At 41.3% G+C, this 27966-nt stretch overlaps 1 protein-coding gene across 19 annotated transcripts in view; it reads right to left on the bottom strand.

The window, feature by feature from the left end:
• Positions 1 to 27966, bottom strand: part of PROM1 (prominin 1) — a 354664-nt gene that overhangs the window by 301770 nt on the left and 24928 nt on the right. For 18 of the 19 annotated variants that reach the window (XR_011317012.1, XR_011317013.1, XR_011317014.1 and 15 more), the window contains exon 2: positions 26214 to 26587. Coding sequence is in view for 14 of the 19 variants with exons in the window: in XM_069744702.1 (XP_069600803.1) it covers positions 26214 to 26427 (214 nt within the window). In the remaining 5 variants the exon portion in view is untranslated. The remainder of the gene's footprint in view (positions 1 to 26213; positions 26588 to 27966) is intronic. The other variant, XM_069744704.1, reaches the window with a different exon arrangement.

Below are 27966 nucleotides of genomic sequence, written 5' to 3'. Positions count from 1 at the left end.
CAATGCCTTTCAGAACAAGATGATGAATGCCACACAACTTCAGGCACATTTAAGGGAGGCGAGAGGCACCCATGTGTCAGGCCATTCAAAACCATTTACATAAGTGTGGTCTGCGTGTTAAATGATCTGCAAGGGTAACTGACCAAACCACCAGGCACAGGTGTCATCATCTTGCATGGGCCAGGGAGCATCTATGCTGGACAAGGGACTAGTGGGCCTCAGTGCCGTTCACTGAAAAAAGTCAATTCACGCTAAGCAGAAATGATGGCCGCCAATGATGTTGGAGTCGTCAAGGAAAGCGCTATGCATCAGCCAATGTTGTAACCAGATGAGCCTTTGATGGTGGTGTTACTTTTGGCAGGTGTGTAAAATCAATTCAGAAATGGCCTACACTTTGTGAATAGTACAGTGAAAATCCTCTACTACTTGAATAACATCATTAATCCAGTTATTGTGCCTGTTCATGAACAACACAGGCCTAATTTCATCTTCATGGATGGGCATGCTCCATTTCATGGAGTTTGCATCATTAGAAGATCATCTTCTGCTGCAGACTGTGGTACCTAAAATGGAGTGGCCTGCACTTTCTCCAGACTTGAATCCCGTAGAAAACCTATTGGATCAGCCAAGTCGCCATGAACAGCCTAGTAATTCTGTACTCCAGAACCTCAATGACCTGAGAGCCACCCTTCAAGAAGAGTGTGATGCCATACCTCAGCAGACAATAACTCGACTTGTGAACAGCATAAGACTTTGTCAGTCAAGCTGCCATTGATGCTCAAGGCCACATGATAAATTATTGACACATTGACATTTTTGGGGGGATTGTTGTGAATTCTGTTGTCGGGCTCCCTCCTGTGGTCATGAATGGTACTTCAGCTGGTTCTGTCCATGGACTTCCTCTGGTGGGTGTTTCTGAGTTTCACAGGTGATGAGGTTAATTCGTTAGCTGCTGCTCTATTTAACTCCACTTAGATCTTTACTCCATGCCACCTGTCAATGTTCCAGTATTGGTCTAGTTCACTCCTGGATCGTTCTTGTGACCTGTCTTCCCATCAGAAGCTAAGTTCCAGCTTGTATTTCTTGGGTTTGCTATTTTTCTGTCCAGCTTGCTATTTAATTTGTTGTCTTGCTTGCTGGAAGCTCTGGGACGCAGAAGGAGCGCCTCCGCACCGTGAGTCGGTGCGGAGGGTCTTTTTGCGCCCTCTGCGTGGTCTTTTTGTAGGGTTTTGTGCTGACCGCAAAGTAACCTTTCCTATCCTCGGTCTGTTCAGTAAGTCGGGCCTCACTTTGAAATCTATTACATCTCTGTGTTTGTATTTTCATCTTTACTCACCGTCATTATATGTGGGGGGCTGCCTTTTCCTTTGGGGAATTTCTCTGAGGCAAGGTAGGCTTTATTTTTCTATCTTCAGGGCTAGCTAGTTTCTTAGGCTGTGCCGAGTTGCATAGGGAGCGTTAGGCGCAATCCACGGCTATTTCTAGTGTGTTTGATAGGTTTAGGGATTGCGGTCAGCAGAGTTCCCACGTCCCAGAGCTTGTCCTTATTATCAGTAACTATCAGGTCATTCCGTGTGCACTGTTGTTGACTTTTGTTTGTTTGAGAAGAGGAAATCACCATTGCATGCGTCTACTTAAAAGGCCCTATTTTCATGTAAAATATTACTGTATCGTGAACTTCTTCCATAAATTTCACCCAAAAGCCAGATATTCCTTACTTTTTGTGAGTAGTGTATGTGATGTATATACACCAGTCACAGTGTATTTTATGTAATATATACAGCAGTATCAATGAATCCTAGGTCATGTCTATACAGCAGTCTCGTTGTCTCCTATGTGATGTATACTGCAGACTTCCCACTGCTTTAGTTATATGACTGTAACGTGAGCACGTTGTGATAAATTTCCCGGTGTGAGCAGAAATGCATTGTAATATACATCTGTGTTTGAAACAACTTACTGCTGCGAGTTCTTTACAGAACTTATCGCAAAAAGTCAACTCCACTCCAGGCCAGCGCAAATCTGGAAAAGCAGTTCTGAGTAGCAACATCATCCCTACCACCTAGCATCAAACATCTCCCACACAGCCATCACATTAGGGGTGAGTTAATTATATATTTGCTGAAATATAACAAGAAAATGTTCAAGTTGATAATTTTGTACGGCCCCCGATTGATGGTCAACATAACCAAATGGCCCTTGCAGAAAAAAAGGTTCCTCACTCCTGCTCTAAACTGAGGAACCTATGACAAGTAAGGCAAAGTGGCAGAGTTGCCTGAGAGTCGGACAGAGAATTTTGCTGCTGAGTGTGCATAAGGGCAGTGAGAAATATAGGTGTATGAGGGAATGAACCTACCCAAGACCAAGGCAAGGCCAGTCGGAGAATTGTGGTAGACACAAAACCTGTGTGCTCTTGTCCTAGACAACAATGTCAGACTGTGTCGGCATAACTGTGTAACCATGAATAGACTGAACCTATATTGTGTAACGCTGTATTGTGCACTTCTGACTTAGTATAAGCTGGTTCTGCACCTTAGGATAAGCTGGTTCTCCACCATCCTGCTGCACAATACCTATGCGAGGCATCACTCCTGGAGCCCTTACCTGGTACCTTCTGACGCAACCATCTTACACCCTTGTTTCTCATCTCTTCATTAAATGTTGAAATAAAATGAAATTAAGTCCTGAACTATGTCCTGCTAGTCAGTGTTGTCCTATATGTCTAATCTATTATGCTGTGACCTTATACATTAACTCTACCATTCTCTGCTCTTTTACTACAATTATATAACCTAACAGACTTCTATCTATTAGTTGGTTCTTTAGATCTGAGCTCTTTTTCCACAAACACCAATGAACAGAAATTAGACTCTCTTGCGCTAAATGTTCTGTCGACATAAAGTTATAATCCATCATTTGCATTTCAATCTTCCCCATGTCATCCCCATTGATTGCAATAAGAACTTTTCTTTATCACTTCAGTTGCCACCTGCTAACTATTAGACGCGACAGTCGGGAGTAAGTGAGAGAAGATTTAACTATCTGCCTTCCCGCTGTCCCTCACGTCTAAGGTTCTCCTTCCTGAATAATATCAGGATAAATTCCAAACATTCTTAGTGGTCAAATGGTTAATATCGTCCGTGCCATACATTCAATATATATATATTAAAAAGAAATAAAAGCGCAGAATATATTCATCACTGTGGATTATAAATTGACTGACATATGGTAGAAAAAAAAAGCTTAAAGGATTAGCTAATTAAATCGCATGACTCAGATCTGCGCACCATCCCCGAATACAGGAGTGTTGATCTGCACCAGGATACATGCCAGTAATACATGGAGGCAGTTTTGGTTCAGCAATGTGTTGTTTTAAGATTTAAAATGAGAAGAAACTTCCTTTAAATCCCTATGATCCAGTGTACAGATAACACTAAGAAGAGTCTCAGTAAAGTTCCTATAAGCCATGTATGATTGTTTATACGTTTTCCACATTTATTCCGAGAGACATCCTGAAAAGAATAAGGACGATGGGGTGCTCACTTATTTAGTTACTTAATGGCTGCCAAAGACTAGCATTGTGCAGCTAAGGGACTGAGGAAGGCTCACTATCATCTCTATCACTATCATCTCTGCCTTAGGCTACGTTCACATTTGCGTTCTGCCGGGCTGCATCGGGCGCAGCCGCGGCGACGCATGCGCCCCTATATTTAACATGGGGGCGCATGGACATGCGTTTGCATGCGTTTTGCGATGCATGCGTTTTTTTTGCCACAAGCGTTAGGGCGCAGAGGATGCAGCAAGATGCATTTTTTTGCGTCCAAAATTCGGCAAAAAAGGACGCATGCGTTGCAAAACTATGCGTTTTAGCGTGCGTTTTTGTTTGCGTTGTGTCGCCGATGCAACATCGCACAACGCAAATGTGAACGTAGCCTTACTGATTGCTGTAGACACAGCATTAAAGGGACTCTGTCAGCACAAAATGACTGTTCAATCTATGTCCTTCTGCTCTGTGCTTCACAGCGGGGCCAGTCATTCATATACACCTTCCTACCTGCTTGTTTTCCCTCAATCTCCACCACCCCTTTTTTTTTTAAAACTCTGGCTTGATAGAAACCAAGAGAGAACGAGAGAAACCAAGCAGGTGGGAAGGTGTATATAAACAATTGGCCACACAGTGAAGCAACCAGGGCCAGACTGGCCATTTGGCAATTCTGGCAAATGCCAGAAGGGCCTGTCTGGTTGTGGGCTGACTTGTCTGCTACCTTGTTAACAGAATCAGTGTTCCCAAGACACCCATAATGTTAAGAGTTGCGACGAAGCACAAAGTTGCTGACTCCGTCACTCACCCCAGCAGGCTGCGAGAATCATTAGATATATTGGTCTTGTAGTAAATCTGGCTTTCCTCCATCCAGGGTAATGTTAGTAATATATCCCATCGGGTGCTTGGGAACGGGGACAGCATGGGCCTGTGCAATTTCAAATGCCAGGGCTGAATTTCAGTCCTAGTCCGTACCTGGAAGCAACACAACGCCTGTACTTGGTCTGAGCAGCCATTATGTGCTGACAGAGTCCCTTTAACAGTGCTTCCTCCTCTGGACCCAGTTATCATGTGGTTGACACATGTAGTGAGGGAACAGGAGCTAATGGGACCTAAAGGAGTCATTCAGCTCTGTTATGCACCAGGGAGGCTGAATTTCCCCTGTAACTGAAGCCATTAATACCCGCCCTAGTTACAGAAGACTGATTATATGCAGAGGGTCGTTTGGACGTAGCTGTGCGTATATTATTTTTTTAAAGGTCTCTTTAGCGCTTTTTCAGGCGGGTCCCAGGAGGAATCGACCTGAAAAATATATTTTTTATTCTTATATCTTTACCCTTATTCTTGCTGTCAAAAGCGACTGAGCTACCAATAGGGGTTTTGAATTTAATCACAAATGACCAGAATCATATTGAGTCAAGCGGTCATATGTAATGTCCCCGAGACTAAAAAAAAAAATAAAAAGAAAAGAAAAAGGGGACAACCATGATGGCTCCACAAAAAAAAGTGGGTCTTTCACACAGAAGTTAAATAATAATAATAATAATAATAATCTTTATTTTTATATAGCGCTAACATATTCCGCAGCGCTTTACAGTTTGCACACATTATCATCACTGTCCCCGTTGGGGCTCACAATCTAAATTCCCTATCAGTATGTCTTTGAAATGTGGGAGGAAACCGGAGAACCAGGAGGAAACCCACGCAAACTCTTTGCAGATTTTGTCCTTGGTGGGGTTTGAACCCAGGACTCCAGCGCTGCAAGGCTGCTGTGCTATCCACTGCACCACCGTGCTGCCCACGTAACTAGTTACATGGGGTTAAATGGGGTTCTGTGGACGGTCTCTACTTCCTGTTGCAGCAAAGACATCCCATCATAGGGAAATGTGAACACTGCAGCTAGTCACGCCAGTGATCATCTGCATTTTACACAGGATCAGATTAGCCAAGATTTGTGAGTTAGGCACTTTGCCAAGTTGATTAATGGTTCTGAATCAAGACCCGATGGGGGGGGGGGGGGATAGAATAAATGTGTAAATGGATGTTCGTTTCCATCCACTCATGATTACATTTAGTGGGATTATTCCTAAATATTGACTGAACAGAGAGTATTTTTTAAGGAAATTCAATATACACTTATAATATAGAATAATTATTTTGAATGATACACAAGCAGAGTGACGAAATAATGTTTATTTGTGAAATTCTCAATAAGTTTGATGTGCCACATGACCTTCTTCCCATTGAAAAAAATAAAAAGTTGGATCCAAAATGGCCGACTTCAAAATGGCCGCCATGGTCATCACCACTCCTAGTTTTGCCTTACACGTACTAAGGTAAAATACTGATCAAATACTGACAGTGTGAACGTGGTCTTAGATGTACTCATATGATCATGGGGACAGTCATCTTGTCTGAGATGCTGCCAACAGCAATTGGAACATAGACAGTGTATGAATTACTGATACCTGTGGGAGATATAGGCAGAGGCCATTGTGTAGAGAGGAGGAGGAGGTGAGCTCTGCCTGTCAGCTATTGTGATTCCATGTTAACTACAAGAGATGAGCAGATGGATCCGTGTACGATTGAGTTCGAGTCAAATTTACTGAAATTCACCGTTTCACATGAATTGAACATTTTGACATTATATTGGCAAAAAAATAAAATAAAAACTTGCCAGCAACATTTCCCACATTGTTGAAGCATCAGAGAGCAGGCTAGCATCATTTTATCATTTTACATTGTCATGCGGGCCTCCTACTAATTCCCTGCAGCAATGAAATCTGGTGGATTATCATACCTTGTACAGTGGTAATCAGTACCTGGGCCATCAGAGATCATGGTTCCCAATGGAGCTCAGTTTCTACGGCAGAGTTGTTTTCCATCTCCGGAGCTACTTGATAAGTCTCTCTCTCCTGTAGAGCGTAAGCTCTTATGGTCAGTGAGGACCTCTCTCCTGTAGAGTGTAGACTCTTATGGTCAGTGGGGTCCTCTCTCCTATAGAGTGTAAGTTCTTATGGTCAGTGAGGACCTCTCTCCTGTAGAGTGTAAGCTCTTATGGTCAGTAGGGTCCTATCTCTCTCATGTAGAGTGTAAGCTCTTATGGTCAGCAGGATCCTCTCTCTCCAGTAGAGTGTAAGCTCTTATGGTCAACAGGGTCCTCTCTCCTGTAGAGTGTAAGCTCTTGTGGTCAATGGAGTCCTCTCTCTCTCCTGTGGAGTGTTAGCTCTTATGGTCACAGGGTACTCTTTCTCATGTAGAGTGTAAGCTCTTATGGTCAGCGGTGTCCTTTCTCCTGAAGAGTGTAAGTTCTTATAGTCAGCAGGATCCTCTCCCTCCTGTAGAGTGTAAGCTCTTATGGTCAGTGGGGTCCTCTCTCCTGTTGAGTGTAAGTTCTTATAGTCAGCAGGATCCTCTCTCTGCTGTAGAGTGTAAGCTCTTATGGTCAGTGGGGTCCTCTCTCCTGTTGAGTGTAAGTTCTTATAGTCAGCAGGATCCTCTCTCTCATGTAGAGTGTAAGCTCTTATGGTTGCAGAGTCCTTTCTCTCTCCTGTATAGTGTAAGCCCTAATGGTCAGTAGAGTCCTCTCTCTCGTGTAGAGTGTAACACCTTATGGTCAGTGGGGTCCTCTCTCTCAAGTAGAGTGTAAGCTCTTATGGTTGCAGGGTCCTCTCTCTCTCTCTCTCTCATGTAGAGTGTTCGCTCTTATGGTCAGTAGGATCCTCTCTCATGTAGAGTGTAAGCTCTTATGATCAGCGGGGTCCTCTCTCTCCAGTAGAGTGTAAGCTCTGATGATCAGCGGGGTCCTCTCTCTCCAGTAGAGTGTAAGCTCTTATGGTCAGTGAGGTCCTCTCTCTCCTGTAGAGTGTAAGCTCTTATGGTCAGTAGGGTCCTCTCTCTCCAGTAGAGTGTAAGCTCTTATGGTCAGTGAGGTCCTCTCTCTCCTGTAGAGTGTAAGATCTTATGGTCAGTGAGGTCCTCTCTCTCCTGTAGAGTGTAAGCTCTTATGGTCAGCGGGGTCCTCTCTCTCCTGTAGAGTGTAAGCTCTTATGGTCAGTAGGATCCTCTCTCATGTAGAGTGTAAGCTCTTATGATCAGCGGGGTCCTCTCTCTCCAGTAGAGTGTAAGCTCTGATGATCAGCGGGGTCCTCTCTCTCCAGTAGAGTGTAAGCTCTTATGGTCAGTAGGATCCTCTCTCATGTAGAGTGTAAGCTCTTATGGTCAGTGAGGCCCTCTCTCTCCTGTAGAGTGTAAGCTCTTATGGTCAGCGGGGTCCTCTCTCTCCTGTAGAGTGTAAGCTCTTATGGTCAGTAGGGTCCTCTCTCTCCAGTAGAGTGTAAGCTCTTATGGTCAGGAGGGTCCTCTTTCTCCTGTAGAGTATAAGCTCTGATGGTCAGCAGAGTCCTCTCTCCTGAAGTATGAGCAGGTGATCGCATTAAAGTGGTGCCGCCATCTGGAAGCAGAGTACATGGTATCATCATCCCGACAGGTGGTGATACCCCCCTGCAACTACGATTGCTGTGATTGGCTGTTCAATTCTGAACAGCCAATCGCAGCATTTCTCAGTGTTTCAGAAAATCAGATTGCCTGAAACACTGATGTACATCCTGATCGGTGCTGTAAGAGTATCGATTATAGGGTGGAGTCAAGTAACACCAGGATCACCAGAGCCAGCTGTGGTTGTCATTGATGATGGCACTAATCAGAGCACACAGATACTGTGTGAACAAGCAGTGACTGCCTTGTACTTCCTCATTCTAGCTGCGGATCTGTACAGGGTGGGTACTGTGTCGCTCTGTGTGCCATGCTAGGCCTTGTGGTGCCACAAAGCCTGTGCCATCACAGTTCTTGCTGCTATTGCTACTGACTGTGCTTCTGCTGAACAAGAAGAAAGAAGAGTTCCTCATCCTTGCCTGATCTTTCCTAATCCACCCCAATCTCCCTCTCCCCACTTTGTTCCCCCTTTTCCCGACTGTCCCTTTACCCCCTTTTTACAACTACCACTCTCCCCACCATCCCTTCTGCCACTGAGCACTGATCAGTACTTGATTGCTCGATTTTTAGAAGTTTTTTTCCTTTTTGTGTGTCCTGCAGCCGCCGAGCGTTGATCAGAGACGCAAATCACTGATCAACGTCTATGCTCGCTGTTTTCCACAACTTTTTTGTCCGTCTATTTGTCTCCCCCCTCCTTTGACCACCTTCATGTGTACATCCTGCAGCCGCCCAGCGTTGATAAGTGACACAAATCACTGATCCACACCTGTGCTCAGTTTTTCACAACTTTATTTTCACTATTTCCCCCCCTTTGCACCACTCCATGCTGAGCCGCTGATCAGCCGTACACACCTGATTAGCACCCCTGCTCATTTTTGACAAGTGAGCAGGGACAGTAAAAATATACCTACGTAATCATCATGTACTACACTATTTTTTATCAAATTGAATTTGTGCCAATGCAGAAGAAAAAAGAATCATTCATGCGTCCTACAGCTGACGAGTGCTGATCAATGCACATCAGTGATCAACCTCCGGTTGTTGAGGGGGTTTTTGTGAAGAGAGAATAAAATTATAATTTAGTTTAGGGACAGGAAAATATACTGTAGAAATTGTCATCTACTACAGAATATTTTACTGAATTGAGTTAGTGTCAGCATGGAAAAAAAAAAATCATTCATGAGTCCATCCTACAACCCTCGATTGCTGATCACTGACGCACATCAGTGATCAACCTCTGGTTGTTGTTTTTTTATTTTTATCTTTTTATTTCTTTTCTAGATATGTTCCATGAGTGGTCTAGTTTCCAAAATGGGGTCACTTGTGAGGGGTTTCCATTGTTTAGGAACATAAGGCGTTCTCCAAACGTGACATGGCGTCCTCTCTCGATTCCAGACAATTCTGCATTGATAAAGTCAAACTGTGTTCCTTCCCTTCTGAGCTCTGCTGTGTGCCCAAGCAGTAGTTTTCCCTGACATACGGGGTATCAGTGTACTAAGGAGAAATTGCAAAACAAATTTTATAGTCCATTTCCCCCCACAAAAAAATGGGTTTAAAGTAAAAGTTTTGTGAAAAAAAGTTAAATGTTTATTTTTTCCCTTCCACGTTCCATTAATTCCTGTGAAGCTCCTGAAGGGTTAATAAACTTGAATGTGGTTTTGAGGGGTGCAGTTTTTAGAGTGATGTCAATTATAGGTATTTTCTATCATATAGGCCCCTCAAAGTCACTTCAAATGTGATTTAGTCCCCAAAAAAAGGGTGTTGTAAATTTTATTGGAAAAATAAGAAATCGTTGGTCAACTTTTAACTCTTATAACTTCCTAACAAAAAAGAAAAAAATATATATTTCCAAGATTGTGTTCATGTAAATTAGACGTGGTAAATGTTATTTATTTACTTTTTTTGTGTGACATAACTGTCTGATTTAAGGCATAAAAATGAAAACTTTGAAAATTACAAATTTTAAAAAATTTGTGCCAAATTTCCATTTTTTTCACAAATAAAATGCAAGTCATATCGAAGAAATGTTACCATTATCATATAGTACGATATGTCAAAAAAAAAGAAAATTTCAGAATCAGTGGGATCCATTGAAGAGTTCCAGAGTTATTAACTCATAAAATGATAGTGGTCAGAATTGTAAAATTTAGGTCACAAATGTACAAATTGCCTTAAGGGGGTGGGGGCATTAAATGGGTTAAGCTTAGTGGCTGAAGTAAAAAAAAAATGGAAGATGTTAGGATTTGTTTTTAAATATGAAAATGTAGACATATATTTAGTTTAAAATTTTGATCTAAGCAATAGGTCATTTTCTGGCGACATCTTCCTTTCAATATTACGAATTCTAAGCAGAGAAAATCTACATATCATAACATAATTCCACATTTTATCAAAACCTATAGAAAAAAAAGTATTACATTATTTTTTCTTAATGATGTGATATCAAAGTCCACTAATCATGAAATCTCTAGTGTTGAGCAGGAACCGTCAAATGAAAGCCCCTTAGATGTTCCTCTTGGCCTTAAAACAGGTTTCTGCTATTGACCTACTTTAAACAGAATTGTCAAAGGACCCTCACACAAATCCTCTTCTAATTATCCAGCAAATTAATTCCACAAGCTTGAACTTCTTCACATGAAACCTAGGTTTCTATGAATGACATTTGGTAAAATGTGGTCTATGTTTAACTACTTCCTGACCGCCCATAGGACTTTTTAAGTCTGTGATGAAAAAAAATGCATATGTTATCAATTCAAAGAATATTGGCAAAACAATACAGGTCATTAGAAATAAGTAGGGGCGGCGGTCACTGTGGACCACATAAGATCACCCTGATGAGCAATGGAAGAAACATTGTGAAACGTGCGTCGGGCGCATGGTGGTGAACCACAGCACTGCTCGTATACGTCTTCCAAACATTTGTGGAATCCATTCCTCATCAGTTTGATCTTACATTGTCCACAGTGACAAACACTGCTACATATTTATGTTCCCCTATATTTACTTTAAAAAACTTTTTTTTTATCTTACAAATTGTGGCATTTAGTATTTGCATGTGGACATTCTATGTTGTTTTGGCTCACCCACCATTTATTTTACGAGTCTGTACTCTGGTATTTTTTTTTTGCTTATTTTTTAATTTGTCATATACTTTTAATGAGACACAAATAAAATTCATATGTTTATTGCGTTTCCCTTCTTTCTGCAGTTTTTTCTCGGTTTCCTATTATCCCATAAGTGCAGTAGGAAGAAATACTTTTGTCTTTGGGCCACAGCTCCTTTGGTTTCCTTATGTAGGTTGGAAGTAGTGTTGAGCAGCGTGCTCGGATAAGATGTTATCAGAGAATGCTTGTGTGCGAAACTAGTGACTTTGGTGTGTTCAAATAATAATAACAATATTTTTTTATTTTCTTCATAAAGTTCTGAATTATTTTTAGCCACTAAAATATACAAATGAAAACTATACAACTTTGGCATTTTAACCATACTGACCTGAAGAACGCCATGAAAACTAAGTGTAAGAAAAACCCAAATGGGGGCTTTTTATTTTTTTTAACAATTTTACTCTGCTTGGAATTTTTTTGTAGCATTTTTCAGTACATTATAAGATGAACTACATGGTGGCCCGATTCTAACGCATCGGGTATTCTAGAATATGTATGTAGTTTATTTAAGAAGTTTTCAGAATTATGCAATTTATACACAGGATTCAGCTGGCCGGGCGCGACCAATTAGCGAAGCGAGGTTCAAATTCCGCGCCAATTCGCGGGCGGACTGCACCTGTCGCTGATTGTTCGCGGTCGGGTGTGACCAATCAGTGAAGCCAGGGCCGGCTCCAGGTTTTTGAGGGCAGTCTCAGTGAGCCCCCCCTCTTTAACACATACCACGATTCATGATGCATAGATACAGCAGAGAAATATAGCACAGCCACGTAGCATATAACACAGCCCACATAGTATATATCACAGGCCACGTAGTATATAACACAGCCACGTGGTACAGTACAGACCAAAAGTTTGGACACACCTTCTCATTTAAAGATTTTTCTGTATTTTCATGACTATGAAAATTGTACATTCACACTGAAGGCATCAAAACTATGAATTAAGACATGTGGAATTATATGCTTAACAAAAAAGTGTGAAACAACTGAAATTATGTCTTATATTCTAGGTTCTTTAAAGTAACCACCTTTTGCTTTGATGACTTCTTTGCACACTCTTGGCATTCTCTTGATGAGCTTCAAGAGGTAGTCACCGGGAATGGTCTTCCAACAATCTTGGAGGACTTCCCAGAGATGCTTAGCACTTGTTGCCCTTTTGCCTTCACTCTGCGGTCCAGCTCACCCCAAACCATCTCCATTGGGTTCAGGTCTGGTGACTGTAGAGGCCAGGTCATCTGGCGTAGCACCCCATCACTCTCCTACTTAGTCAAATAGCCCTTACACAACCTGGAGGTGTGTTTGGGGTCATTGTCCTGTTGAAAAATAAATGAAGGTCCAACTGAATGCAAACCGGATGGAATAGCATGCCACTGCAAGATGCTTTGGTAGCCATGCTGGTTCAGTATGCCTTCAATTTTGAATAAATCCCTAACAGTGTCGCCAGCAAAGCACCCCTACACCATAACACCTCCTCCTCCATGCTTCACGGTGGGAACCAGGCATGTAGAGTTTATCCGTTCACCTTTTCTGCGTCGCACAAAGACACGGTAGTTGGAACCAAAGATCTCAAATTTGGACTCATCAGACCAAAGCACAGATTTCCTCTGGTCTAATGTCCATTCCTTGTGTTCTTTAGCCCAAACAAGTCTCTTCTGCTTGTTGCCTGTCCTTAGCAGTGGTTTCCTAGCAGCTATTTTACCATGAAGGCCTGCTGCACAAAGTCTCCTCTTAACAGTTGTTGTAGAGATATGTCTGCTGCTAGAACTCTGTGTGGCATTGACCTGGTCTTTAATCTGAGATGTTGTTAACCTTCGATTTCTGAGGCTGGTGACTCAGATAAACATATCCTCAGAAGCAGAGGTGACTCTTGGTCTTCCTTTCCTGGGGCGGTCCCCATGTGAGCCAGATTCTTTGTAGCGCTTGATGGTTTTTGCAACTGCACTTGGGGACACTTTCAAATTTTTCACAATTTTTCAGACTGACTTACCTGCATTTTTTAACCCCTTTCTGACATGTGACGTACTATTCCGTCGAGGTGGGGTGGGCCCGTATGACCACCGATGGGATAGTACGTCATAGCGATCAGCAGCCAGGTGTCAGCTGACTATCGCAGCTGCCATCCGCCACAATGTGCCAGGAGCGGTCACAGACCGCTCCCGGCACATTAACCTCCGGCACACTGCGATCAAACATGATCGCAGTGTTCCGGCGGTATAGTGAAGCATCGTGCAGGGAGGGGGCTCCCTGTGGGCTTCCCTGAGACCCCCGGAGCAACGCGATGTGATCGCGTTGCTGCGAGGGTCTCTTACCTCTCCTCCCTGCAGCAGGCTTGGATCCAAAATGGCCGCGGCATCCGGGTCCTGCAGGGAGAGAGGTGGCTTCACAGCGCCTGCTCAGAGCAAGCACTGTGAAGCCTGGAGCTGTGCATGTCAGATCGCTGATCTGACAAAGTGCATAGCAAAGTGTCAGATCAGCGATCTTACACTATAACATGATGCCCCCCCTGGGGCAATGTTATAGTTTAAAAAAAAATATTCACATGTGTAAAAAATTTTTTAAAAAATTCCCCCCCAAAATTCCCCCCCCCCAAAAAAAAAATATTGTTCCTATAAATACATTTCTTTATCTAAATAAAAAAATAAACAATATAACAATAAAAGTACACATATTTAGTATTGCCACGTCCGTAACGACCCCACCTATAAAACTTTCCTGCTAGTTAACCCCTTCAGTGAACGCGGTAAAAAAAAAAATAAATAAACGAGGCAAGAAACAACGCTTTATTATCATACCGCCAAACAAAAAGTGGAATAACACGCGATCAAAAAGACGGAAACGGAAATAAATAACCATGGTACTGCTGAAAACGTCATCTTGTCCTGCAAAAAAAAAAAGCCACCATACAGCATCATCAGCGAAAAAATAAAAAAGTTATAGTCCTCAGAATAAAGCGATGCAAAAATAATTATTTTTTCTATAAAATAGATTTTATCGTATAAAAGCGCCAAAACATAAAAAAATTATATAAATGAGGTATCGCTGTAATCGTACTGACCCGAAGATTAAAACTGCTTTATCCATTTTACCAAACGCGGAACTGTATAAACGCCTCCCCCAAAAGAAATTCATGAATAGCTGGTTTTTGGTCATTCTGCCTAAAAAAAAAAAATCGGAATAAAATGCGATCAAAAATTGTCAGGTGCCCGAAAATTTTACCAGTAAAAACGTCAACTCGTCCTGCAAAAAACAAGACCTCACATGACTCTGTGGACCAAAATATGGAAAAATTATAGCTCTCAAAATGTGGTAACGCAAAAAATATTTTTTGCAATAAAAAGTGTCTTTCAGTGTGTGATGGCTGCCAATCATAAAAATCTGCTAAAAAACCCGCTATAAAAGTAAATCAAACCCCCCTTCATCACCCCCTTAGTTAGGGAAAAATTAAAAAATTTTAAAAAATGTATTTATTTCCATTTTCCCATTAGGGCTAGGGTTAGGGCTAGGGTTAGGGCTAGGGTTAAGGCTAGGGTTAGGGCTAGGGCTAGGGTAAGGGTTAGGGTTGGGGCTAGGGTTAAGGCTACAGTTAGGGTTGGGGCTAAAGTTAGGGTTGGGGCTAAAGTTAGGGTTAGTGTTTGGATTACATTTACGGTTGGGAATAGGGTTGGGATTAGGGTTAGGGGTGTGTCTGGGTTAGAGGTGTGGTTAGGGTTACCATTGGGATTAGGGTTAGGGGTGTGTTTGGATTAGGGTTTCAGTTATAATTGGGGGGTTTCCACTGTTTAGGCACATCAGGGGCTCTCCAAACGCGACATGGCGTCCGATCTCAATTCCAGCTAATTCTGCATTGAAAAAGTAAAACAGTGCTCCTTCTCTTCCGAGCTCTCCCGTGTGCCCAAATAGGGGTTTACCCCAACATATGGGGTATCAGCATACTCAGGACATATTGGACAACAACTTTTGTGGTCCAATTTGTCCTGTTACCCTTGGGAAAATACAAAACTGGGGGCTAAATATAATTTTTGTGGAAAAAAAAATAATTTATTTTCACGGCTCTGCGTTATAAACTATAGTGAAACACTTGGAGGTTCAAAGTTCTCACAACACATCTAGATAAGTTCCATGGGGGGTCTAGTTTTCAATATGGGGTCACTTGTGGGGGGTTTCTACTGTTTAGGTACATTAGGGGCTCTGCAAATGCAATGTGATGCCTGCAGACCATTCCATCTAAGTCTGCATTACAAATGGCGCTCCTTCTCTTCCGAGCTCTCCCATGCGCCCAAACGGTGGTTCTCCCCCACATACGGGGTATCAGCGTACTCAGAACAAATTGGACAACAACTTTTGGGGTCCTATTTCTCCTGTTACCCTTGGGAAAATACAAAACTGGGGGCCAAAAAATAATATTTGTGGGAAAAAAATAATTTTTATTTTCACGGCTCTGCGTTATAAACTGTAGTGAAACACTTGGGGGTTCAAAGCTCTCACAACACACCTAGATGAGTTCCTTAGGGGGTCTACTTTCCAAAATGGTGTCACTTGTGGGGGTTTCAATGTTTAGGCACATCAGTGGCTCTCCAAACGCAACATGGCGTCCCATCTCAATTCCTGTCAATTTTGCATTGAAAAGTCAAATGCCGCTCCTTCACTTCCGAGCTCTACCATGTGCCCAAACAGTGGCTTACTCCCACATGTGGGGTATCAGCGTACTCAGGACAATATGTACAACAACCTTTAGGGTCCATTTTCTCCTGTTACCCTTGGTAAAATAAAACAAATTGGAGCTGAAGTAAATTTTTTGTGAAAAAAGTTAAATGTTCATTTTTATTTAAACATTCTAAAAATTCCTGTGAAACACCTGAAGGGTTAATAAACTTCTTGAATGTGGTTTTGAGCACCTTGAGGGGTGCAGTTTTTAGAATGGTGTCACACTTGGGTATTTTTTATCATGTAGACCCCTCAAAATGACTTCAAATGAGATGTGGTCCCTAAAAAAAAATGGTGTTGTAAAAAATGAGAAATTGCTGGTCAACTTTTAACCCTTATAACTCCCTAACAAAAAAAAAATTTGGTTCCAAAATTGTGCTGATGTAAAGTAGACATGTGGGAAATGTTACTTATTAAGTATTTTGTGTGACATATCTCTGATTTAATTGCATAAAAATTCAAAGTTTGAAAATTGCGAAATTTTCAAAATTTTCGCCAAATTTCCATTTTTTTCATAAATAAACGCAGGTAATATCAAAGAAATTTTTCCACCATCATGAAGAACAATACGTCACGAGAAAACAATGTCAGAATCACCGGGATCCGTTGAAGCGTTCCAGAGTTATAACCTCATAAAGGGACAGTGGTCAGAATTGTAAAAATTGGCCTGGTCATTAACGTGCAAACCACCCTTGGGGGTAAAGGGGTTTAGGTAATGATGGCCCCTCGTTTTTCTTTTTCTTCACTTAGCTGCTTTTTTCTTGCCATAATACAAATTCTAACAGTCTATTCAGTAGGACTATCAGCTGTGTATCCACCAGACTTCTGCTCAACACAACTGATGGTCCCAACCCCATTTATAAGGCATGAAATCCCACTTATTAAACCTGACAGATCACACCTGTGAATTGAAAACCATTTCCGGTGACTACCTCTTGAAGCTCATCAAGAGAATGCCAAGAGTGTGCAAAGCAGTCATCAAAGCAAAAGGTGGCTACTTTGAAGACCCTAGAATATAAGAGATAATTTCAGTTGTTTAACACTTTTTTGTTAAGTATATAATTCCACATGTGTTAATTCATAGTTTTGATGCCTTCAGTGTGAATGTACAATTTTCATAGTCATGAAAATACAGAAAAATCTTTAAATGAGAAGGTGTGTCCAAACTTTTGGTCTGTACTGTATATAGCACAGATACGTAGTATATAGCACAGACACGTAGTATATAACACAGCCCACGTAGAATATAGCACAGCCACGTAGTATATATATATATAACAGGCCACGTAGTATATAACACAGTCCACGTAGTATATAGCACAGCCACGTAGTATATACACAGCCCAGATAGTATATACACAGCCCATGTAGTATATGGCACAACCACGTAGTACATAACACAGCCCATGTAGTATATAGCATAGCACAGTCAGGTAGTATATTGCCCAGCCACGTAGTATATAGCACAGACACGTAGTATATTGCCCAGCCATGTAGTATATTGCCCAGACACGTAGTATATTGCCCAGCCAAGTAATATATTGCTCAGCCACATAGTATATTGCCCAGCAACGTAGTATATAGCACAGCCACGTAGTATATTGCCCAGACATGTAGTATATAGCACAGACACGTAGTATATTGCCCAGCCACATAGTATATAGCCCAGCCATGTAATATATTGCACAGCCACATAGTATATTGCACAGCCATGTAATATATTGCACAGCCACATAGTATATAGTACAGAGACGTAGTATATAACACTGCCCCTGCAGTATATAACACAGGCCACGTAGTATAGAGCACAGCGATGTAGTATATTGCCCAGCCATGTAATATATACCACAGCCATGTAGTATATAGCACAGCCCATATAGTTTATAGCTCAGAGATGTAGTATATAACACAGCCCACGCAGTATCTAAACACAGCCCACGTAGTATATAGCAATGTGGGCACCATATCCCTGTTAAAGAAAAGAATTAAAATAAAAAATAGTTATATACTCACCTTCCGTCAGCCCCCTGGATCCAGCCGAGGCGTTTACCGATGCTCCTCGCGACGCTTCGGTCCCAAGAGTGCATTGCGGTCTCGCGAGATGATGACGTACGGTCTCGCGAGACCGCTACGTCATCATCTCGCTAGATCGCAATGCATGGACCGGTCACCGGAGCGTCGCGAGGAGCGGGAAAGGCCTGGGCTGGATCCGGAAGGTGAGCATATAATGATTTTTTATTTTTTGTATTATTTTTAACCTTAGATCCCGCACCAATGTCGCTGATTAGTCGTGTCGGCTGGGCGCGACCAATCAGCGAAGTGGGATTTAAATCCCACGGCAATTTTGCTGATTGGTCGCGGCCAGCCGGCGCGACCAATTAGCGAAGCAGTGGGACTGGAGCATCGCAAGCTGCAGGAAAAGCTGCTGCGGAGGCGACAGAAGGTGAGCATATAATTTTTTATTTTTTTACTATTTTTAACATATATCTTTTTACTATTAATGCTGCATAGGCAGCATCAATAGTAAAAGGTTTGTCACATAGGGTTAGTAACAGCGTTAACAGACTGCGTTACACCGCGTTATGCCACGGAGTAACGCAGTCGGTTTAACGGACGGCTACAACGCTATGTGGGTGGCGGGTGCTGACTGGGGGGAGTATAGAGGGAGCACTGAGTGCAGGGGAGTAGGGAGCGGCCATTTCACGGCCGGACTGTGCCTGACGCTCCAAAGATTGCACTGCAGTCTCACGAGATGATGATGTAGCGGTCTCGCGAGACCGCACGTCATCTCGCGAGACCGCAATGCATGGACCTGAGCGTCGCGAGGAGCGGGAAAGGCCTGGGCTGGATCCGGGGGGGCCGACAGAAGGTGAGTATATAAGGATTTTTTTATTTGTTTTTAATTATTTTTAACATTAGATAGGCAGCATCAATAGTAAAAAGTTGGTCACACAGGGTTAATAGGAGCGTTAACAGAGTGCGTTACCGGTGGCATAATGCGGTCCGTTAACGCTGCCATTAACCCTGTGTGAGCGCTAACTGGAGGGGAGTATGGAGCGGGCACTGACTACGGGGAGTAAGGAGCGGCCATTTTGCCACCGGACTGTGCCCGTCGCTGATTGGTCATGGCCTTTTTGCCGTGACCAATCAGCGACTTGGGATTTCCGTGACAGAAAGACAGAAGGACAGACAGAAAGACGGAAGTGACCCTTAGACAATTATATAGTAGATTAAATTGCGTCATTGAAAACTATAACTTATCCTGAAAAAAAAACAAAACAAAAAAAAACACACAAGCCCTGATAAGGTGACGGAAGAATTAAAAAAGTTATGGCTCTTGCAAAATGGGCTGAAAAGCGCAAAAATGAAAAATTTTGCCTTCAGAAAGGGCTAAAACTCTTTGTTACTCTAAAATTAAATTTTAATATTTGGTGTCAAACTTGTGAGAAATGTCTGCTTGCTGTCAGTAATAGGAACAGCCACATTTGTATGCACAGGCTGAAAAACTGCCATAATAATGTGAAGATGACATAACCTACTACATAAGCTGCTACCCGTGGATGAAAGCTTTTCAGACTCTGAATATAAACATGGAGAGGAAGCAGAGAATTTGAAACTTGTAGGAAATTATATCATAATGCATATTAAAAAGTTGCATCATTTTTTATTAGATTTTAGATAAGATGCATTTAGCTAAAACCCAGAAAACCCTCCTAACAACCATTTCATCCAGGAAATAGCCGGTAACTACAAAACTCCATTATTATTGTTATTACGATTCCAAACCTGTTTATTTAAGGAAATGCATAAAAGAAGTGACTCTTAACTGGAAAATGTAATGCCTTTATCCTATTTTAGACATCAGTTTCCATGGTTTCATAAAACTATAGCACTTCTATGGTAGAAGAACTCTGAAAACCAGAGATGTGTCAGAATAATTAAAATGTACAACACCCAACGTTCTTCCCACACTCTGCGGTATATGACGATGATTACGAGTTAATATACTGCCAATGTGAATGAAAGAGACAAAAAAATTTGCGTGAACCGTTCTTTCGAGATGACTGAGCACCCATAACCAGTTATTTAGGTCATTTTCTCCAGTCATATTAATATTTAAACACATGACAAGGCTACAATTGCAAAAGAAAAACTGTTCTTTTAATCAACTTTTTTTATTTTTAGTGTTGTTTGAGGGTATGTGTCCACGTTCAGGATTGCATCAGGATTTGGTCAGGATTTTATGTCAGTATTTGTAAGCCAAAACCAGGAGTGGGTGATAAATGCAGAACTGGTGCACATGATTTTATTATACTTTTCCTCTAATTGTTCCACTCCTGGTTTTGGCTTACAAATACTGACATAAAATCCTGACCAAATCCTGATGCAATCCTGAACGTGGACACATACCCTGAGAGTTTCTATTACAATTTACTATTTCTTTTAACCGCTTTGTGACCGCCGGCGGTAGATAAACGTCGGCGCTAGCAGAAATTTGTGCAGTGCCGACGTTTGTCACATACCTTATAACGAGGGGATTCCGGTGCACAATGCTTCCTGTGACCCCCGACCTCATCAAGACCTGATTGGTTCAGGTCCCAATGACGTTAGCGTCACACCAGCCAATGACACAAATCACTGGGAAAGTTTGATCTGCCTTATATTAACAGTGAGAGATTAGAGGAGAAACAGTGTGACAAGCATTGCCAATCATCAATATTGTTATAAAGTAAAAAAACAGATAAGGCAGGTTAGGGTTAGTGCTAAAGTTAGGGTTATTGTTAGGCTAAAGTTTGGGTTAGTGTTAGGCTAAAGTTAGGGTTGGGGCTAAAGTTAGGGTTAGGGTTGGGGCTAAAGTTTGGGTTAGGGTTTGGGCTAGGGTTAAGGTTGGGATTAGGTTTGTGGGTAGGGTTATGATTAGGGTTGGAATTAGGTTTAGGGGTGTGTTGAGGTTAGGGTTGTGGATAGGGATATGGTTGGGATTAGGGTTAGAGGTGTGTTGGTTTTAGGGTTGTGGTTAGGGTTATACTGTAGTTAGGGTTGGGATTAGGGTTAGGGGTGTGTTGGGGTTAGGGTTGGAATTAGTATGGGGGTTTCCACTGTTTAGGCACATCAGTGGCTCTCCGAATGCGACATGGCGTCAGATCTCAATTCCAGCCAGTTCTGCATTGAAAAAGTCAAACAGCGCTCCTTTCCTTCCAAGCTTTGCCGTGCGCCAAACAGTGGTTTACCCCCACATATGGGGTATCGGCGTATTCAGGAGAAATTGCACAACAAATTTTGTGTGTTTCATTTTCTCTTTTTACACTTGTGAAAAAAAAGGTTCTGATGTAAAATGTTTGTGAAAAAAGTTAAATGTTCATTTTTTCCTTCTACATAGCTTCAGTTCCTGTGAAGCACGTAAAGGGTTAATTAACTTCCTGAATGTGGTTTCGAGCACCTTGAGGGGAGCAGTTTTTAGAATGGTGACACTTCTGGGTATTTTCTGTCATATTGACCCCATAAACTCACTTCAAATGTGAGGTGGTCCCTAAAAAATATGGTTTTGTAAATTTTGTTCGAAAAATGAGAAATCACTGGTCAACTTTTAACCCTTATAACTTCCTAATGAAAAAATTATGTTTAAAAATTTGTGTGAAATGTTAACTATTTTGTGCAATATGACTGATTTAAGGTCATAAATATTAAGAGTTTGAAAATTGCTACATTTTCAAAATTTTTGCCAATTTTCCATTTTTTGACAAATAAACTCAAGTTATATCAAATAAATTTTACCACTATCATAAAGTACAATATGTCACAAGAAAACAGAATTTCAGAATTACTGGGATCTGTTGAAGTGTTCTAGAGTTATGACCTCAAAGTGACACTGGTCAGAATTATAATAATAAATAATAATCTTTATTTTTATATAGCGCTAACATATTCCGCAGCGCTTTACAGTTTGCACACATTATCATCTCTGTCCCCCCCGATGGGGCTCACAATCTAAATTCCCTATCAGTAAGTCTTTGGAATGTGGGAGGAAACCGGAGTACCCGGAGGAAACCCACGCAAACACCGGGAGAACATACAAACCCAAGGCTGCAGTGCTATCCACTGAGCCACAATTGGCCCAGTCACGAAGGCAGAAACAGGCTCGGCCACAAAAGGGATAAGCTTTCTACTTATTCTTTCTTTCTTGACATTTATTTAAGGTGTTCATGAATGGTATATAAATAAATAAATTATATATATATATATATATATATATATATATATATATATCTGTCATCCTGCTCAGGACACCCCCACATTCCACACTTATAGAAAAATACGTGCCATTAACACCCAGAAACTTATGAAGAATTTGCAGTCATCATTGCCCCCAATCTCCTCAAAGTGCCCTGGATGAAGCTGCACCTTTTATACATACAGGAACAGGAACCTTTATACTTTTTATACCTTTTATACATAGAACAACTCGGCACAGACTGCAACAACCCTGGCACATGCTGCAAAGACGTCTTCTACAGCGGTGCTCCAGGTCCCCCGAACGTCTGTGGAGAAAATCCAATCTGCCCCAAAGATTTTATCCATAAGTTTATGCTTAAAACATACAACTGTACCCTTCACATCTCCAAACAAACCTATTTCAACACCCTCATCACCTCAATATCCAATAAACCTAAACCTCTCTTTGACACTTTTCATTCCCTACTCAACCCAAGAGTGCAGGCCTCCACCACGGATCTCCACGCTGATGATCTGGCCAATTATTTCAAAGAAAAAATTGACCATATCCGACAGGAAATTTTCTCCCAATCCCCTCTTACCATGCACTGTCCTCCCTCCCCGACTGCATCTAGTTCACTCTCTAACTTTGATCCAGTCACAGAAGAAGAAGTGATCAGGCTCCTTGCTTCTTCTCACTCAACTACTTCTGTCACATTTCCTCCAGTCCGTTTCCTCTGCTGTCACCACTCACCTAACAAAAATATTCAACCTCTCTCTCTTTTCCGGTATATTTCCCTAATTTAAGCATGCCATCATACATCCATTACTTAAAAAAACATCCCTCGACCAAAACTGTGCTGCTAACTATAGACCCGTCTCTAAGCTTCCCTTTGTCTCTAAACTCCTGGAACGCCTGGTCCAATCCTGTCTAATCCACTATCTCTCAGATCACTCTCGACCCTCTTCAATCCGGTTTCTGCTCTTTACACTCTACTGAAACTGCCCTCATTACAGTCTCTAATGTTCTACTAACAGCTAAATCTAATGGTTACTACTCCGTGCTAATTCTCTTGGATCTCTCCGCAGCATGCGATACTGTGGATCATCAGCTCCTCCTCAATATGCTCCGCTCCATTGGCCTCAAGGACACCGTTCTCTCCTGGTTCTCCTCCTATCTCTCTGACCGCTCCTTCACTGTATCTTTTGGTGGTTCCTTCTCCTCTCACCTTCCTCTTACTGTTGGGATTCCTCAAGGATCAGTCCTAGGCCCCCTCCTCTTCTCCTTGTATACTGCCCCTATTGGACAAACAATCAGTAGATTTGGTTTCCAGTACCATCTCTATGCTGATGACACGCGATTATACACCTCTACTCCTGACATCACGCCTGCATTATTACAAAACACCAGTGATTATCTTACCACTGTCTTCAATATCATGTCCTCCCTCTATCTGAAACTGAACCTGTCAAAAACTGAACTCCTTGTGTTTCCTCCCTCTACTAACCTACCTATTCCCGACATTGCCATTTCCATGTGTGGCTTTGCCATTACTCCCCAGCAACATGCCCGCTGCCTTGGGGTCATACTTGATTCAGAGCTTTCATTCACCCCCCACATCCGATCACTGGCTCTTCTTATCTGCACATCAAAAACATCTCTAGAATTAGATCTTTTCTTACTTTCAATTCTGCAAAAACTCTTACTGTTGGTCTTATTCATTCTCGTCTGGACTACTGTAACTCTCTACTAATTGGTCTCTCTCTTACCAAACTCTCCCCTCTCCAATTTGTCTTGAATGCTGCAGCCAGGATCATATGCCTCACCAATCGTTACACCGATGCCTCTACCTTGTGCCAGTCATTGCACTGGTCAGCCATCCACTCCTGAATTCAATATAAACTTATCACCATCACCCACAAAGCGCTCCACGGCACAGCACCACCCTACATCTCCTCCCTCATCTCAGTCTACCATCCTACCCGTGCCCTCCATCCTACTAATGACCTGAGGTTAACATCCTCAATAATCAGACCCTCTCACTCCCATCTCCAAGACCTTCGCGTGCTGCGCCAATTCTTTGGAATGCACTACCCAGGATAATTTGATTAATCCCCAATACCCAGTTTTTAAGCGTGCCCTAAAAACACATTTCTTCAGGTTGGCCTACCGCCTCACATTTATTTAACTATCCCTGTGTGGCCCATTAAACATTTTCTTCATAACCAGGACCCTTGTATCATGTTCTCAGACGCTTTATGCATTTAATAGCCCTCTGTGTCTGTACTTTTACAGATTCTGGCTGATAACCGCTTCATGCAGCTTTACATGAACACCAATTTATTACATTATGGAAGGTCAGAACCATGAAAGTAATTGTTACCATCCACCTTTCGTGTCTCCCCTATTTCCTCATAGATTGTAAGCTTGCGAACAGGGCCCTCATTCCTCTTGTTATCTGCTGTTTATGTGATTATTGTCATGCTGTAATGTCTTTTATTGTCTGTACAAGTCCCCTCTAAAATGTAAAGTTCTACGGAATATGTTGGTGCTATATTGAAATATAATAATACTTATTATTATATATCATCATGAAGGCTGCGAGTCCCCAGAGATGAATATTTTACGTTCATATGAAGATGGTACAATACCATCCAGGAGTCTCATGTAACAGTCCGGAATAGATATTCCTAAAATAACGAACACAAAAGGGATCTGATTTAGGTTTAAAAAATGTATTTGAAAAGAACTCATTACAGATTCAACAAAAGCAACAACTTCCTTTACACCTTTTAAGCTTGGACAACGCAATTTATAGACCGGCCCTGATCCATCCTATTTTTCCTGTGGTAGTCGTTGCAAATTGGTGTGTCCAATTCTTTAAAAAGGCACAAGGGGGTTATAAATTTTGCATAAAATCCCAAATTCTACTTTTTGTCTTTTCCCTTTTTTTGTGCCTTTTTATAGCAAAAAGTCACATCCTTTCAACTGTGACACGTTAGTCTTCAACTGCACATAAATAAAAATTAGACTGATTTTTTTTTTTTTTACTGGTAGAGCGCAATAGTGCAAAAGTATTTTGACATGACATAAAAAGTGGCAAATTATGAATTAGACTAAAACATCTGGCTAAGGAAAACCTCTACCATAATGCCGGGAAAAAAAAACAAAAAAAAAACACAGGCTAAACCAAGTAAAGTTAACGAAAAAAAAAGGGTTCAAATTAAATAATTCATAACGCTTCAGGAAATAAGTAATTATTCAAACCAATTTAACTCCAAAAAAGGAACAAAGCCTGATGAAGTGAGGCCATAGTTCCCTAGAATGTGTTATACTTAAACTGATAGCAATGTTCATTGAGGAAATATGTAGAATATCTGATATATGATCACTTGCAGATCATTAAATATCATGAGAAAATGTATAAATTCTTTAAGTTTTCCTACCACTCACAATTCCATTTCTTAAAACCAGTAATGTTAGATTTTAAAAATCTATGGCTCTTGTCTACCCTCCTGTGCCCCATTTTCCTTTTCCTTTATTCTTGTGGGTAAGGTTTAACCCTACAATTTGTTTTTATGGAGTTCCCAATTTGCCTCAGACGAGCAAGAATAGAATAAAAAGAGCACAATGTGGCACTCACCATTCATTTTTTGTTTCTTATGGATGAGTGCCACTTCATACGTTTTGATTCTAGGTTTGCTTGGATTGAATTAATGGGGAAAAAATTGTTTTTATGCTTCTTACACTCACCCAACCATCACGTTTTCATTAGAGTAGTGCTGGCTGGCTTGTTTCCCATGTTTCTTACATTAGGTTTACATTACATAAGGGAATGGCTAGCGAGGTTGGTGTCCCCGATGTTGTGCTCCAGGGGAGCGCCAACAAGACATTCTCCCTCAACCGGGGAAATTTAGCTATGAGGCTAGAAGATCAAACTGAATCTTCTACTCCAAGGGAAGGAAGAACATTACCATTATGTTGATAAAAACATGACGACAACATTCTGTTATTCTAATTCTTAATCCAGCCTGTAATAATGACATCAATGCATCTCGATTAGGACATCAGTAAATAATGGAGACATCGGCACATACCTTGAGGAAATGCATTGGGCTGTACAATATACAAGAAACCTTGCACTAGGTGAAACAACAAGCCGATAGGTCCTGGCTCATGGTAGGCATTGGTGTCATAGCTTCCAGTGGGTACGTATCCAAAATCCAATGGTGCAATATTGTAAGAAAGGGATTTTTCAGAAATAGTACTTCCACAGAACAGCATCATTAGTATATAAAGCTTAAGAGCCATTGGTGTCACAACCACATGAGCCTTGGAGATGGTGGGTTGGATATGGTAGTAGCTTCTCTTTTGTAGGAGCAGCTGATGTCCTCACACCCGTGTCTGATCTGACCGTCTGCTCACTTGGAGGTAGGAAGGGATTTAGTAGACAGGATCTTACAGGTCACTGCTGGGAAGAGGAGAGACAAAACCATATTAACGTCCATGGATTAAGGAGGTTTCTCAATAGCTGCCTTCCAGGATACCAGAATAGGAGCCAGCATAGTTTAGTTTATAAAATTATTAGGAGTCTAAGGAGTCCTCGTCTTTAATAAAGTCTACTTGTACAGTTGTCTAGAGAAATAATTCAAGAAGATGAAATTATGGACAACTTATTTTGCGTTTCTTATAGATTACACTAGGAAAGCAGATCAGGGTTCATCAACCAGAATACATTTCTTTATCAGCAAAACTAAAACACCATCAGAGAAAAAAAAAAATCCAGAGTATTGCATATCGTGTTAAATGTTACACAATCATTGATGGTACTGTATGGTTAAATATTGCAGTTTTTATATAATCCACTAGATGACAGCAATGCAAAAGACAGTCAAGGTATTGTTTTATGACTAGCTGTAAAATGGACAGAATTAAAAAGTCAATTTAAAGTTATATTTCATTTTTCTAAATAAATATTTGTAATTACTTTTATTGAAATGAAGATTAATGGAAAATTAGAACAGATGACCCTTAACAAGCAATCAAAATCTCTTTATTTTCACAGCCCTTATTGAAAAAGAAACAAGAGGACTAGTTTGCCACGTTTCCATTGCATTACCTTTGAGCATTCAGCTTCATGGTGTTCTCCAAAGCAGTATAATGTGAAAATGGCCCGCACATCATGTATATTCATGTACTTTGTGTTAGAGATATAAGTGTTTGGGTTGATTTTTTTTCAGTGAGAAAATAAAATAATGTCATCCATCCAATTTATCAGTTTATACACACGTGGTCAAAATTGTTGGTACCCCTCGTTTAATGACAGACAAACCCACAATGGTCACAGAAATAACTTGAATCTGACAAAAGTATAAATAAATTAAAAATCTATGAAAATGAACAAAAGTAAAGTCAGACATTGCTTTTCAACCATGCTTCCACAGAATTAAAAAAAACCAAACATCTCATGAAATAGGCCTGGACAAAAATGATGGTACCCCTGAAAATAATGTGACAAAGGGACATGTTAAATCACGGTGTGTCCACTAATTAGCATCATAGGTGTCTAAAATCTTGGAATCAGTGAGTGGCCTGTATATAGGGCTACAGATACTCACTGTGCTGTTTGGTGACATGGTGTGTATCACACTCAACATGGACCAGAGGAAGCAAAAGAAAGAGTTGTCTCAGGAGATTAGAAAGAACATTATAGATAAACATGTTAAAGGTAAAAGTTATAAGACCATCTCCAAGCAGCTTGATGTTCCTGTGACTACAGTTGCACATATTATTCAGAAATTTAAGATCCATGGGACTGTAGTCAACCTTCCTGGACGTGGCCGCAGGAGG

Source organism: Ranitomeya imitator, chromosome 1 (assembly GCF_032444005.1).
Source record: "Ranitomeya imitator isolate aRanImi1 chromosome 1, aRanImi1.pri, whole genome shotgun sequence".
Lineage (NCBI taxonomy): Eukaryota > Metazoa > Chordata > Amphibia > Anura > Dendrobatidae > Ranitomeya > Ranitomeya imitator.
The sequence above is the reverse complement of the archived record's forward strand: the minus strand, read 5'-3'. Positions and strand labels throughout refer to the sequence as shown.